Raw genomic sequence first — 16,862 nt, forward strand, 5'->3', positions numbered from 1 at the left:
GTTTGCTAACAGTTATGTTACAGATAATAATGGCCTAAGTCATTTTCAAGTTTCTCAAAAAAAAAAAAAAAAAAACCTTAACTTAATGTATAGTATATGCTATTTTTGCTGAAAATTGACTTACATTTTTTGACTTTAGTCCATTGTTTTTAGAGGGTGAAATTATATTACCCTTTTTTTTTTAAGGTCAGATTCTAAAAGTGACAGTGCAGACTTTCTAAGTTTTTCAGATGTTTCACGATTCTTTTTACAAATATTTGATATCATTCCCCTGAAACAATCATCAGATTTAGCTCATATCTCTCTGATCTTTTAGTTATTTGTCATAAAGTGATGTAAATATCACATCACAGTACATGCATCATCTTCCTATAATGTTTTTTTTTTTTGCATTAAAATAAAGCAGAAAAAATTTAATTTTCATCATTTATATGTTATTGATGCAAAGGCTACTGCCACAGTACTGTGGCAAGAAATATGGGTTTGTCTATTTCCACAGACCAATCATATGTTAGCATTTGTACTAGAGCCAATCACAGATACTGTTCCATGAACTCATTCTCCTCTTGTTTCCACAGTACTGTGGTTATATATGGAGTATACTTCAGTTCATTTTTTTATTCATTTTTCTACCACAGTACTGTGGCAACTGACGGAAGAAACCACTAATTAGTGATAGTATACAGTATAGAATAGGAGTTATTGTTCTGAATACTCTATAGGTTGTTTTATGGTGTTCTTTACTCTGGAGGCTGGAGAAGGTGGGCGGAGCTATGTTAGATGCAGCAGTGTGCCGTGTGACTTCTCAGTCCTGTGTCAGTTCAGTGTCAGTTCTGTGTCAGTTCAGTGTTTTGAGTCCTGTGGTCTGAATCCTGCACTCTGAACATTGTCCCAGTGGCTGATTTATATCACTGTCAGATTTACCTAGCAGCACCATTAGTGCCCTCCACCCCAACAGACAAACTGATACTTCGTGCCACAGTTCTGTGTCAGTAGCTACTTCGTATTACTGAACTGGTCCGACCCCCTTCAGATCATTATGGGCTGAATGTGGAACCTGAATTAAAATGACTTTGACACCTCTGCCTTAGAGAATGTAGGAAAACCTAAACTATATATACATATGACATGAACTAACAGTAGATGTTTCCAGCTGAGATTGTCCAGTTTCACTGCGGTTCCAAACAGCGACTATCGAAACAATCAGTCGACTGTTTATCGCAGTAAATGGAGCAAATAAGCTCAAGTGTCATCTGAAGACAAACCCCCAATGTTTGATTCTGTCAGGTGAAGAATAATGACGCTGCTGCAGCAACATGGCACCGAAAAAACTATGAATATGTTTATCTGCTCAAACCCACAGTCGTATTTACACACAGATGTCCAATAATCAGCAGAAACTGAAGCAACAGGTCTGTAGGATGTGACCCCCCCGTCTCCTCAAACAGATAGGACGTCAGGAAATTAAAAAGTGCCACAGTGAGAGCGAGAGGTGTCTGCAGCGTCACAAACAGATAAAGCAGTTTATTGAACGCCCGGCAACCGAAAAATACAATAAAGCAACAGCAGGAAGCAGAGTATGGAAGCAGAGCTGTAATTAGATGGAGAGGAGAAAGAAGGAGGACGCGATAAAGAGGAAGGCAACGGCATCAACACCAGCACCACTGTAGGAGGTCAGCTGGGTTTCCATCAGCCGCTTGCAAAAAAATACACAACAAATTACATAAATAACATGAGTTCATCATTTAAACATCTGCTGAGTGGTTCAGTTATGGACAAATAGCCAATAAATATAAGGATTTAACTGGTATAAAGGACAGTTAAAGCCTGTGTATGATGGAACTGTGACAATTAATTCATAGATTACCAATTAAAATACCACTACATTAACCAACATTATTTTGAGCATCAGTGATCAGTTTGATTCAATGAAAAAGCATCTGCATCCTTAAATTCCATCTTTTTAACCCATGAAGACCCAAACATCCACCTTCAACCAAAAGCATCTACTAAACTGTTGATCCACTAATTCTATCAATACATGCAAATAATTGGAGTAAAATGTAGCTGGACATCAGATATGACCCGTCTGGACATTCACCAGTAAGGAGTGAGAACAATGACAGTGGATGGAGATGCTTGGTTTATGTTCAGTTAATGATATATTTTACTGAAAAAGTTACTTTTTCTTCATTTTATTATTATTATTATTATTATTATTATTATTATTATTATTATTATTTATTATTAATAGTTTATTGTATCGTGGACAATCCCAGTTAATGAACTGTATCAATAACAGTAAAAAGGGGCAGTTTGCCAACATGGCTAGTATCCTGCTGTAGTCCCTGGCCTGATGACAATAGGAACACTAAAAAACAATATATTACAGCACATAAATTAAAAACAGAGAGTTAAGAGACAAGATGAATCAATAAAGATAAAAAGATAAAAGATAAAAAAGAACAGTGAAACATCGGCACATATAATCCAAACATACAAAAGCAGCACAAACAATATAATCACATAGAACATCAGCACAGAATCACAGACAGGGATGTAAACAGACATCATATATGGACTGAAAGCATCTATGATCATGACTTAAATAACACACAGACATATGTTAGTGTGGACAAGTGTAGTTGTCTGCAAACCATGTTTTTAATTTGGCTGTAAAGGTGGAGTATGTATGTGTATCTTTAATGTGGGTGGGTTTTCAGTTTTGATACAAAAACCTTTGAATTTACTCTGAGCTTTTATGAACATCTACAGGATCAGTGAATTAAACACAGGAACAAAGATGATTTTCACCAGAAAAAATGCAAAATACACAGGATAATATTGTAATGAATGGTGATAAATCATTTAGGAAAGGTTAAATAGAGAGAAAAAAATCATTTGGGAACTACCATAAAAGTCAAACTGGGTCCTTATGGGTTAAATGTGAATATTTCCAGGTATTTTCCTCCTCACAATGGGCCAGAAAAGTAAATGCTAACATTCTACTGGTGCAAACCTGAGTGAAATTTGACTTTGTTTTGTGTTGGAGTTAGCATAGATGCAGAACTAATATGTATGACAATGTTTCCTGCCTTTTTTAAACTTTCTATTGTTTTGGTTCAAGTGGTGACCATACGTTAACGATGATGCCATGACTAATCGACATAAACTGGCTTGATAATTTTAATAATTCAACCTCTTCTTGCATAAAACAATTAACTGAAACATTAAAATCAGCTCCATTTATTCAGTGATTCATGTCATTCAGATGTGAAACCTGTTGCGTTCTAATGTCATAAACTGCAGATCACCAGGAAAGTCATTAAAGCTGTATTTGTGCAACTGTTGTACTCTGATAGTGTCAGATGATAAGGTAATAAAATGTGTAATGAAACAGTCAGATCATCAGTGGCTCCTATATTTAAGTTGTAAATATCCTCCAATATCTGATGGAAGGTTTTGTACATCAGTAAACATTAATTTAGTATGAGTCACACTTCACAAAGTCCAAGATTTGTAGAAACAGAGAGAAACACTGAGGCAGTGAGTCTGAGGTGAGTGGAGTTTCACTTCAGCCTTCTGCAGACGGTGTTTGGACCAGCTCAAATAAATACTAAAGGGGTTTGTCAGCTAAACTGTTTGTACACAGAAAGTGGTCTATTTTGCACCAGATATGGATATAAAAACTCCCCAGATCACATCTATGATAATGATATTTGCATGGACACAGTTTATGGTCCACTCCACCCTTTACAGACACTTTGTGCATTAATGGTTATATTTTTGTCTTATTTGCACTGGTCTGTTTGTGGATCTGCACCAGTGTCTTCTGGGTTTTAGTCCAACGGTTCGATGGGTCCGATGGGCCCAATGGGTCCAATAGTCCAATGGGTCTCATGGGTTCAATAGTCCGATGGGTCTAATGGGTCCAATGGGTTCAAGAGTCTAATGGGTCCGATGGGTCCAATGGGTTCAATAGTCTAATGGGTCCGATGGGTTCAATAGTCCGATGGGTCTAATGGGTCTCATGGGTTCAATAGTCTGATGGGTCTAATGGGTCCAATGGGTCCAATGGGTTCAATAGTCCAATGGGTCTAATGGGTCCGATGGGTTCAATAGTCCGATGGGTCTAATGGGTCCGATGGGTTCAATAGTCCGATGGGTTCAATAGTCCGATGGGTCTAATGGGTCCGATGGGTTCAATAGTCCGATGGGTCTAATGGGTTCGATGGGTCTAATGGGTCTGATGAACTTTTGGGATCAGTTGGCGTCCGTCCGTAAACAATTTTTCAAGAATCTTTTTTCTGAAACCATCAGAATGACTTGATATTTGTTGTGGAACCTTTTTGGGTAAGGTCTACCAAGTTTGTTCAAAGAGTTGGGAAATATTGATTTTTAGATTTTTTATGAATTTTTGACATTTCAAAAATCCCCATTGGTTTATAATGGGACACATTTCAAAGTGCTATAACTTGAAAACAGTTGAACATATTGATGTAAATACTATTGGCAACAGATAGGAAGTCACATATGGGCTTTCATTTGGTGCCATGACCTTTAACCTTGAGTGACTTTAAAAGGTCAAACCCAGACTGTAGATTTTGACTATCCAGCTAAAAACATGTATAAGCACAAGAGGAAAAGAAACACGAAAAAGTCAGTTCTTCAAGAAGTTTTTCTAAAGTCCAAAGTCTACATTCAAAATTAACAACATGTGCAGTGTGACGAAATACACTAGTATCAGGACAGGACTGATGACACGACCTTTGACCTAAGATGATCCAATGTCAGTTAACGTCTTTAAATTTGCAGTTGGAGCCTTGGTCCTATTTTTACTCTAGTTCTTATGAGACAAATTTGTCGGAATAAGTCACATGTGGTTCTGTACTGAAGTGACTGACAATGCAAAATACAAACTCAAAGTGACAAAAACCTGCAGTTCCTTGAATGTCCACTTGAGGGTGACTCTAAAAATGAAACAGTCCTCATAGGCCCCATCATAGTAAAACATCCAGGCTTATAGAAGAAACAAACATGTTTACAGCCTGGTACAAAAATAAATTCACCTGTTGGAATAATAGTGTAATGACGTCCACTTGTGTTTATGAACAGTAGAGTTTATTTTCTGTTCTAAAAACACTAAAACACACTGAACCCTTCTGTGTTATGGGAATGTTTTTATCCACCGTTTGGAAAACCTCTATAGTCGACACAGAGTTAAGTGACTTCAGACCTGTCTGTCACACTCACATTGACTTTATTGACATTAAAATGTTATAATAATGTGTTTTATTTGTTCCCACTAAAATAAAAGACTTAGGTGGTTGGAACTGTGCAAAGGTGCCATCAGTGTGTTCTGTAGAAATAAGAGAACTGTGTCATTGACCAATCAAAATGGAGGATTTAGCAACTACCTTTATGAACGTGGCTCAGTTAATTAACTTAATGACTTTTGAGATGAATAACTAATATTCATTAATTTACAAAGCCCTGTTAATCACAGACATTTCTTTTAAATGAGATGTTCAGGTGACGTGGGATGTTTGTGTTTCCTTCCTCAGACGTACTGAACGACGCCATCTTCGACGAAGACCACGATGAGATGGTGATCGTCAAAGACATCGACATGTTCTCCATGTGTGAACATCATCTGGTGCCCATCTTCGGCAGGGTGAGAACGGCAACAAACCCCCACAGCAGTTTCACAGTGAAAACACATGTTTATACCAACATCCACACTGAAGAAGTTCTGCGCAAATGAAACTGAATCCGATCAAACAAGTGTTTTTTTAGTCTTTATTTTTTATTTTACATAATACTTCATTAATCTACTTTAATGTTAAGCATTCCATATATATTACTTATTATATTTCTGAAATCGAGTTTCAGGGATATAATGGTTTTACCCCGACCGCCACCGCTGGATCTCCTTCATGTGAAGGCGATAACTAGGACAGATTGGGTTTGGTTTCTTCTCCTTAACCATCATAGTGGACCCCTAGTGGAAGAACCCTGTGGATTTCAGCTTCTCTATGAGTATTATAAGTCATCCACATGGGGGCGCTTTAGTTGAAAATCAGTTTTTTGGACATAAATCAAGCAGTACACTGCAAAAATCTAAATCTTACCAAGTGTATTTTTCTCATTTCTAGTCCAAATATCTCATCACACTTAAAATAAGACAGAATCACCTGAGGAGTAACTTTTCAGTGAGATATAAGAACTGATTTATAGACAATAGATCTGGAAAATCTGATGTCAAGAAATCTTACCAAAATAATTTTCACTTGTTCCATTGGCAGATTGGCTTGAATTTAGCAAAATAAAATCAGCAAACCTGCTCTAAAAACTAATTAAAACAAACTGAACTGGAGAAAAAAAAAAGAAGTCAAAATTAAATAAAATTAAACAATAATGAAAAATCCAAAACTATTATAATCTTAGACAGGGGTTGATTTAGGGTCTAATTTCAATTACCTAATTTACATCCATGCAAATGACATGGGCACATTTGTTGGACACATTGCATTGAATTCCACCTTTTTACACTATATTTCTGTTTCGTTCATGGATCTGGCCTGAATGTCTCAGTCAGGTGTAAGACTGCTCTTGGATTTGTTGAAGGTTTAGATGTAAAAGCTGCAAATGTATCTGCCTCAAACCCCAAACTCTTGTCCATTTGTCTCATCATTTTGTCACTGATGTTGTGATTGTGAGCTAAACCCTGGCCTCCTGCCTTCGTCTGCCTCCATCTGCCTCTGCCTCCGTCTGCCTCCATCTTCCGTCTGCCTCCTGCCTCCGTCTGCCTCCTGCCTCCGTCTGCCTCCTGCCTCCGTCTGCCTCCTGCCTCCGTCTGCCTCTGCCTCTGTCTGCCTCGTGCCTCCTTCTGCCTCCGTCTGCCTCGTGCCTCCTTCTGCCTCCTGCCTCCTTCTGCCTCCTGCCTCCTTCTACCTCTGTCTGCCTCCTGCCTCCGCCTGCTTCCGTCTGCCTCCTGCCTCCGTCTGCCTCCTTCTGCCTCTGTCTGCCTCCCTCTGCCTCCGTCTGCTTCCTGCCTCCGTCTGCCTCCGTCTGCCTCCGTCTGCTTCCTGCCTCCGTCTGCCTCCGTCTGCTTCCTGCCTCCGTCTGCTTCCTGCCTCCGTCTGCCTCCTGCCTCCGTCTGCCTCCTGCCTCCTTCTACCTCCGCCTGCCTCCTGCCTCCTTCTACCTCCGCCTGCCTCCTGCCTCCTTCTACCTCCGCCTGCCTCCTGCCTCCTTCTACCTCCGCCTGCCTCCTGCCTCCATCTGCCTCCTGCCTCCGTCTGCTTCCTGCCTCCGCCTGCCTCCTGCCTCCGCCTGCCTCCTGCCTCCCTCTGCCTCCTGCCTCCTTCTACCTCCGTCTGCCTCCTGCCTCCGCCTGCCTCCTGCCTCTGTCTGCCTCCTGCCTCCGTCTGCTTCCTGCCTCCGTCTGCCTCCGTCTGCCTCCTTCTGCCTCCGTCTGCCTCCATCTGCCTCCGTCTGCCTCCTGCCTCCTGCCTCCTGCCTCTGTCTGCCTCTGCCTCCGTCTGCCTCCTGCCTCCATCTGCTTCCGGCCTCCGCCTGCCTCCTGCCTCCGTCTGCCTCCTGCCTCCATCTGCCTCCTGCCTCCATCTGCTTCCGGCCTCCGCCTGCCTCCTGCCTCCGTCTGCCTCCTGCCTCCTGCCTCCATCTGCCTCCTGCCTCCATCGGCCTCTGCTTCTGTCTGCCTCTGCCTCCATCTGCTTCCTGCCTCCGTCCACCTCCTATCTGTGGATCTGGTCCTGCAGGTGCACATCATTTAAGACAATAGGGGTTGGCAGCTGATCCTTCTGCAGCGTCACAAACACATCTGATGACAGCACTGAATCACACAGACCTCCTCTGTCAGTGTGTGTGTGTTTATCAGGTGGTGTTTACAGCCTGACCCCCCACACACACACGTACACACACACACACACACACACACACACACACACACCCCACCACCACCCCTCCTCCATCAGCCCTTATTCACTTACATGCAATTGGTGCCGTTCCAGGACAATAAATGAGTTTGGAACCTGGATTTTCTTTTTTTTCCCCTTTAACCAAAGTGTGATCAATTACAGCAGCTCCAGAACACACAACATGTTTGACACCCCTGCACTAATGAAACAGAAATATAGTGAAGAAACTGTGGCATTCACTGCAAATGTAAAATGTATTTATTTATTTATTTATATGACAATAAATTTGACATTACTACTGTACTGTGCAGATTACACACTTTCTGTGATTAGGAAAGGCCTCTTTGGGTGGGATACCGAAGGCTTAATAATACCATACCAACTTTATTTATGAAGCATTTTAAGAACTTTACAGTTGGCCAAAGTGCCGTACACAAATCATAAAACAAGGGAATAAATAAGTAAAAACAGTGATAATAACACAGGGTGCAAAGTGGGCTAGGAACAACAAAATACAACCATCATAAAAACAAAAACAAATTAAAGTCTGGTAAAAAAAAAACAGAGGAAATCTAAAAACATCTCACTCACTGATTAAAACCCAACGAGAAACAGTGTGTTTTTGGGCATGATTTAAAGACAGGCAGATGATAATGATAATTAAAGCTGCAAGCAGCATTGGGCGGGACTTTGCACTCTGGCTGGGTTCCCCCTCCCATGTTGCCACCTGTTACCGGTCACACCTCCCTCCACCCATTCTTGTTTTTTTTGGCTGTTTTATGTTTTGTTTTTTATAACAAGGCTTTTATTTTGAAAAATGCTACTCTCTCTCTCTCTCTCTCTCTCTCTCTCTCTCTCTCTCTCTCTGTGTGAGACAGAGAGAGAGAGAGAGAGAGAATCAGTTTTAATCAGTTTTTTTTTTTTTTTTTAATTATGCAGGTTAGGTCAGTAATAGTAGCAGTAGCAGTAGTAGTAATAGCAGTAATACCTGTAGTAATAGATGTAGTAGTAGTAGTAGTAGTAGTACCAGTAGTAGTAGATGTAGTAGTATTAGTAGTAATAGCAGTAGTAATAGATGTAGTAGTAGTATTAGTAGTAAGAGCAGTAGTAGTAGATGTAGTCGTAGTATAAATAGCAGTAGTAGTAGTGTCACACACATGGTTGCTGTGGATTATACAGTGTGCGTGTGTGTGTGTGTGTGTGTGTGAGAGAATCAGTTATAGTCAGTTTTTTATATTATTCAGGTTGGATCAGTAATAGTAGTAGCAGTAGTAGTAGTCTCTCTCTCTCTCTCTCTCTCTCTCTCTCTCTCTCTCTCTCTCTCTCTCTCTCTCACACACACACACATGCACGCACACACACACACACACACGCACACAGTTGCTATGGACTCTACATGGTTGCTAGGGGAGCATAAACATGGCAGGTGCACCTGATCACCACTAACGTCCTGTAGAGGAGACATGAACTAAAAACCACCTGTCAGACAAACTGATGTCAGTCCATCACCGTACCTCCAATCTGAAAAGTTCTTGCATGTCAGACTGTGGATAGTTATGGAAACGTGTCAATCTATAATGTGTTGAAACAAAGTCAGAACTGAATCAGCAGTGAGTGTACGAAGGTGGAGTTAGTCAAACGTGTGAGTGAGACACATTTAACATGGCAGTGCATGAGAGAAAAATCACCAGTTGTTGTGTTTGGAGGCCCATAGATGAAAAACTAAACACTTTAAGATTAAAATGAGAACAGTCTTTGAAAGAAAAGAGATTTTCCTACATTTTGATGTATAATTTGTTACTGAAACCCCAGAAATGTCAGTTATAATGAGTTGTTTCTAGATTTTATAACACAAAATGAAAGCCTCTCCACTCTAAAGGATTTCAGCCAATCATCTGTCAGCATGTGTGTGCATGCGCACGTTTATGTCACATGACTCCTATAGATGAGACATGTGAGTCAAATAAATACAGTTAATAGTGCAGTTCACTCAGACACCACTTCTCACATAAATTGCTGTCAATCCAAAACCGTACATTGTATCTCAAAAAATTTTTCACAGGAGACTTCTGCTGTGTTTTGTGAACATTTCAATATATAATATGTGGGGGAAAAGGCCAAACTGAATTTTCAGTTTCAGACTTAGCAACTTTCAGGGCTTATAAAAAAACTAAGACAGTTATAAAAAAAAGTGCGAGATCACTTTTTTGAGAAGGGTTCACTCTATCTTTTGGTGCTATTTAGAAGACAATATGACAAACGATGTCATACAAGTTAGTTTTAGAAATTTTATTTTGAAAGGCAAATTCTGAACTTCCTGTTGGAGATAGCTCATGGGTGTCAGTGTATGATTTGTCGGGCTCAATGAGACAAAAATTTTGGCGTTTTGTTTCACATTCCTATGACATTCCTACTGGCTGCTAGGCCCGTTTTTGTGTATCTAGGGGGCGCTAGAGAGCTCATTTAGGCACCTAAGGGGATAATTTTTACATTTTATCAAATTTTTCACTGGACATCACATTCGTGCCAAATTTGGTGAGTTTTTGAGCATGTTAAGGGGGTCAAATTCCAGTTTATTGCATCTCGGTATAATGATAAAAAATGAATGAAATACAACAGGGCCTTTAAGGGTAAAGGCCCTCTCCCTCACTGTGGGAGTGAGGGAGAGGGCCCCTCCCTGTGGGCTCGGTCCCTAATAATACCCGGTGTGTTGACCCGTGGGGAACCATGGGTTCTAGATCCTCTGATCCAGTTCATTCTTTTACTTTCTTTTCTTTCTTGGTAAATTCCAGGGTCGTTTTCAGTTGAATAACCTCTCAGCTGGCAAGTCTGTTTCTACACAGGAAATTTGTCACCATGGCAATGTGGCCTTATTAGTCACTTTTCCATTGACCCTCAAATTGCGCAAATATAACTTGTGCATAAAATAATTTTTTGACATTTCCTCTGTTGTTTTTACCAGATTTGAATTTGTCTTTGCTTTATGATGGTTGTATTTTGTTGTTTTCAGCTCTTTGTATCTTCTATTAACACAGTTTTTACTGATTTATTCCCTTGTTTTATGATTTCTGTACAGTACTTTGGCCAGCTGTAAAGTTTTTTTATTTTTTCATTTTTGTATTATTTTTTCATGTATTTTTTTAATTATTATTTTTGTATTTATTTATTTTTGTATTTATTTATTTATTTATCAGCTGTAAAGTTTTTACTTTCATTCAAAACTCTCTTTTTTTGACTAAAAGTTTTTGTGCTGGCAAGAGGTGGATTTTTGAGCGTAGCACAAATGATATATCATGCAAAACTGCACTGGAAAGGCCTTTTTCCTCAACTAAAGCCATGTGAATTAAAAAAAAAAAAAAAACGGATCTTGACAGAGTTTTAAAAGAACCATGGTGCGGTATGTGTGGACACGCCAGGAAACTGATTCATTTTTTAATTTAGTACGAGATAGAGGGGTAATATATAATAATACTGAATATATCTGTAAATCAACACCATATTTACATTTGTCACCATGTTTATGGAATGACTTCTCGTGTCATCTCACGATAATAAATAAACAAATCATTGTATTTGTGATTTGATGGAAAAACCGACATTACGCACTTCTGTTTTTTCAACATTTAGTAAATATTGGTAAAGTTTTGCGGAGATGTCCAATGGAAAAGCCACTATTGTTTATCTGTTGCTAAGTAACCCACTTCAATTCTATGATTCTGTGATTGTGGGTGGTTGTGAGGTTATTGTATTCCAAAATTACTAATATCTCCCAAAATATCGGTCCTATCAACTTGTCATTTTCACTAGTCTGTTCATTGACCAAAAATACATAAATATGACAAACTGCAGCAGTCAGTTCTGTACGATACGGTGATACCCGACACAAACAGAGTCCACTTCCCTTTTATAATATAGGTAAGGTAAGGTAAGGTAAGGTAAGGTAAGGTAAGGTAAGGTAAGATAAGATAAGATAAGATAAGATAAGATAAGATAAGATAAGATAAGATAAGATAAGATAAGATAAGACTTTATTTATCCCACCTTGGGGAAATTTCACAGTTTAACAGCAAACAAACAACAAGCAACTTTATTCAGTTTTTTCTTAGAGTAATCTAACAGTTTGCATCTTAATGCCCATTAAATCAGAATAATATTAATAATGATTCCCATAATCTTCACTGGTCTGTGCATGATTTACCTGTTTTAACAGTTTTTATCTGTTTATCTTGCTTTCTGTTTCTTAACTTCCCCTTTTAATCGTATTTATTGTACCCTGCTTGGAGCACTTTGTGGTTTTTAGCTAAAAATGAAAAGTGCTTTATAAATAAAATGTATTATTGTGATGATGATGAATTATCATTATTATTATTATTATTATTATTATTATTATTATATGTATGAATGTCCATTTAAATCATTTTTATTTGTCCATATTTATTATATTAAAATACCTTAAAGTAAATTCAAAGTCAGGTGGATTTCTAAAGGATGATTAGAAACCACTGATATAATGATGACTGATATTATTTATTAACTGGATAACGGTTCATCTGAAAGGCTTTTATCAGGTATACATGTTATTTTCTCGTGTCCTGATTGTGTCAACATCATTTCCTGTTTGCACAAGATATGAGGAACTAGGAAATTCTGCTTTGATAAAACATCCTGTTTCAGTGAAATCAATCTGTGACGTTGAGATTTTTTTCTGCATTTTGACATTTTGCATCAGAAAATATTTACAAAAATGGAAAAATTCACAGATTTCACAAAAATACTGATTTGAGGTGATTTTTTTCCTTTTTTCAAACAGCAGCAAGTGTACATTAAGAGGAAGTGGAAACAGTTTAGAGATAAATTCTGTTGACGAGAACGTCTAACGGATAGAACGGATCAGCTGTTTGTTCCATGGATCCAGATGGTCAGATAAACACAAACAAACCAAACTAATAAATATTTACTGTTTTACTAAATCCATCACCTTTCCACTTCCTTCTGCCCAAAACATCAGACCCTGGTTGATCTGCAACAGGTTAAACTGGACATTAGTGTTAACGGCAGATCAACTAAGAATCAAACCCCACAGGCTTCTTCTTCTTCCTCCTCTTCTTCTCCTTCTCCTTTGTCTTCTTCTCCTGTTTCTTCTTATTATTATTTTTCTTCTTCTTCCTCTTCTTCTCTTTTGTCTTCTTCTCCTGTTTCTTCTTATTATTATTTTTCTTCTTCTTCCTCTTCTTCTCCTTTGTCTTCTTCTCCTTCTCCTCCTCCTTCTTCTTCTTCATTGTCTTCTTCTCCTTCCTCTCCTCCTTCTTCTCCTTTGTCTTCCTCTCCTTCTTCCTCTTCTACTTCTTCTTCTTCTCCTTTGTCTTCTTCTCCTTCTTCATCTTCTTTATCTTCTTCTTCATCTTCTTCCTCTTCATTGTCTTCTTCTTCTCATTCCTCTACTTCTTCTTGTCCTTTGTCTTCCTCTCCTTCTTCTTCCTCTTCTCCTTCTCCTTCGTCTTCTTCCTCTTTGTCTTCTTCTTCCTCTTCATTGTCTTCTTCTTCTCCTTCCTCTACTTTTTCTCCTCCTTCGTCTTCCTCTTCTCCTTCTTCTTCTTCTTCCTCTTCTTCTCCTTTGTCTTCTTCTCCTTCTTCATCTTCTTCTCCCTCCTCTCCTTCTTCTTCACCTTTGTCTTCTCCTTCTTCTTCTTCTCCTTCTTCCTCATCTTCTTCTCCTCCTTTGTCTTCTTCTTCCTCATCTTCTCCTTCTTCCTCTTCTCCTCCTTTATCTTCTTCTCCTTCTTCTCCATCTTCCTCTTCTCCTCCTTTGTCTTCTCCTTCTTCTTCCTCTCCTTCTTCCTCTTCCTCATCTTCTTCTTCTTCTACTCTTTTGTCGTCTTCTTCCTCATCTTCTCCTTCTTCCTCTTCTCCTCCTTTGTCTTCTTCTTCTTCATCCCCATTCTCCTTTGTGTTTATTTTTATCATGTCTTCCTGTCACTCACATCACGTTCCAGTAAATAGGACTTACATGAGCAGATAAGTGAAAAAAATCAGCCGTCACACTCGGTCTGTTTGATGTCGATTTATCGGACTGCTGCAGCCGAGCAGAGAAAAAACAAACGAGAAACAGGAGGAGAAGAGATCTTTGCACGCTTCTCGCTGCTGCCCTTTCTCTCGTCTTGTCAACAAATTGCGTTTGACATTTGAGTGGAGTGTGTGTGTGTTTAAGAGAATTAGAGCCGGCGGACATCCACAGTACTGACTCTGCAGCTCCACACTCCTCGTCCTCCTCTTCTTTGGCTTCACCCTTATTCACATTTTTGTTCTTCTGTTTCACTGTGATTCTAATGTTAAAAATGCACTGTAAAAACAATCAAATTTCAGTGTTAAAGAAAGAACTAAATGCTAATTACAAGCATTAAAAACAGTTATTCAAGACATATTTAAAAGCAAAAATCATATTTCGTGTTTGATTGATTGATTGATTTTTAAAATGGGACAGTTCGTAATAATGAACATTTACATGTAAATCTGAGCGATTATAGCCATATGCTAAATTTCCATCTTGAGTCTTATTCTTTGGTGGAAGCAGGAACAAGCTTACATTCATGTAAATCAGAAACAGGAGAGGTCCGAGAATGTAGCCTTGAGGAACTCCAAATAGTATCTTAGCTCTATTTGAATTATTAAATTTATGTGTATTAATTTATGTTAAATCTGCACTGTAAAAGCAGCCAAATTCCAGTGTTAAGGAAAAAAATCACACACTTATTATAAGCCTTAAAAATAGTTAATCTTGATAGATTCAAAGGCAAAACTCTTGTTTTTTGTTCTTTGGTGGAAGGAGGAACAAGCTTATATTTATACAAATCAGAAACAGGAGAGGTCCGAGGATGTAGCCTTGAGGAACTCCAAATAATAACTTACCTCTATTTGAATTATTAAATTAATATAATGTTAAATCTGCACTGTAAAAAACACCAAATTCAGGTGTCATGGAAAAAAACTAAATGCTAATTTCAAGCATTAAAAACAGTTATTCAAGACAGATTCAAGGGTAAAAGTCTTGCTCCTGTTTCCACCAAAGCATACATTTAGGTAAATCAGAAACAGGAGAGGTCCAAGAATGTAGCCTTGAGGAACTCCAAATAGTATCTTAGTTCTATTTGAATTATTAAATTAATGTCATGTTAAATCTGCACTGTAAAAGCAACTAAATTCCAGTGTTAAGGAAATAACTAAACACTTATAAGCCTTAAAAATAGTTATTCACAATAGATTCAAGGGCAAAAATCTTGTTGCTTTTTTGGTGGAAGTAGGAACAAGCTTATATTTATATAAATCAGAAATAGGAGAGGTCTGAGGATGTAGCCATGAGGAACTCCAAATACATTACTATCTTAGTTCTATTTGAATTATTTGAAAAAATTTATACTCTGTGTGATGGAAGGTAGAGAATGGATTTGCTTCAATCAGGCGATCCTTTTATTGTGAACAATTGAGAAACTGACAGACGAAGTTTCAACCTCTGTCAGGAGTCAGTTCTGACCCATACAGAAAATAGGTCTAACTCAGGGGTCAGCAACCCTGATCCTCGAGACCCACTATCCTGCATGTTTTAGCTGTATCCCTCTTCCAACACACCTGATTCAAATGATCAGCTGATCATCAAGCTCTGCAGAAGCCTGATAACGATGGTCAGGTGTTCTGGAAGAGGGAAACATCTAAAACATGCAGGATAGTGGCTCTGGAGGACCAGGGTTGCTGACCCCTGTACTAACTTATAGTAGTCTGCACTAAGTTTACATGTGATTGGTTGATATGACATATGATGCTGTCGCTGAGCAGAATAAATGATATCTGCTAAAATCAAATAAACACAGACAGGATGTAAGACCTCAGAGTTAGCCTGTGATGTTGATTTTCCTACTTTGTGGTTTTCTAAGGGACAAAGTATCTGACAATAAGCAGAAATGAGGAACTGACTGAGAACAAACGTTCATGTCTAGGTCTGTGGTTAGAAAAACAAGTCCTGAAGAGCTGTTATAAAGGTCACAGGTGCCTGATATATTGATAAAGTAGCAGTTCAGGGAGATACAGCCAATTCCAAGAACAGAAGATTTACAGTCAGTATTAAAGTCCGTACTGACAGTATTAAATCTGCACTGTAAAACAACCAAATTCCACAGTTAAAGACAGAACTAAATGCTTCTCACAGGCATTAAAAACAGTGATTCAAGACAGATTCAAGGACAAATATCTTTGGTGGTAGCAGGATTAACCAACACTGATGTTAATCATTGATATATGCCAGGCTGCAAAATGAAAAAAACAAAACAAAAAACAAGTAATCCAAATTTTATGTAGTATATTGAAAAAACAAAAAAAAGTTTTTGTGCTTTTTGCAACAAAAAAAAACAACTTTGTTTTACATTATAAACATGGCATTGAAAGGGTTAAAAAAAATATGACAATTACTGAGTATTTGGTATCTTAGTTTATGGTTCAAATTGATGAAATACAAAAAAGTAAAAAAAAAAAAAAAAAAAAAAAGCTGAATGAAAAACATATTGACATTACTACGTCAATGATACCGGAGGGTTAATAGTGTTTGTCAAGATTTCTTAGATTTTTCTCTGAAGATTTCCCTAAGTGTGTGGTGATCAGGGGTGCCCCTACTCCTAATGGGCCCCACGAAAGCCTAATCTATGGAAACTGCCTATCTTCTTAATCTGTCGGACTGGGGGGGGTGGGGGTATGTGGAGGTGTGGTCCATAAACGTCACTTTCAACGTTCACCTCCTGACTTGTACACCTCTCTAATGCAGCAGATCTTACACAAAATTCCCACATCTTCTATGTCCACAGGACCCCCTCCACTGCTCTATGGGCCCCCCTCAACTACTGGGCCCCATGAATTTGTCATGTTTACCCCCCCTTA

At 38.6% G+C, this 16,862-nt stretch overlaps 1 protein-coding gene across 1 annotated transcript in view; it reads left to right on the forward strand.

The window, feature by feature from the left end:
* Positions 1-16,862, forward strand: part of LOC115415321 (GTP cyclohydrolase 1-like) — a 51,377-nt gene that overhangs the window by 18,529 nt on the left and 15,986 nt on the right. The window contains exon 2 of the mRNA XM_030128852.1: positions 5,565-5,674. Coding sequence (XP_029984712.1) covers positions 5,565-5,674 — 110 coding nt within the window. The remainder of the gene's footprint in view (positions 1-5,564; positions 5,675-16,862) is intronic.

The sequence above is a fragment of the Sphaeramia orbicularis genome, chromosome 3 (genome assembly GCF_902148855.1).
Source record: "Sphaeramia orbicularis chromosome 3, fSphaOr1.1, whole genome shotgun sequence".
NCBI lineage: Eukaryota > Metazoa > Chordata > Actinopteri > Kurtiformes > Apogonidae > Sphaeramia > Sphaeramia orbicularis.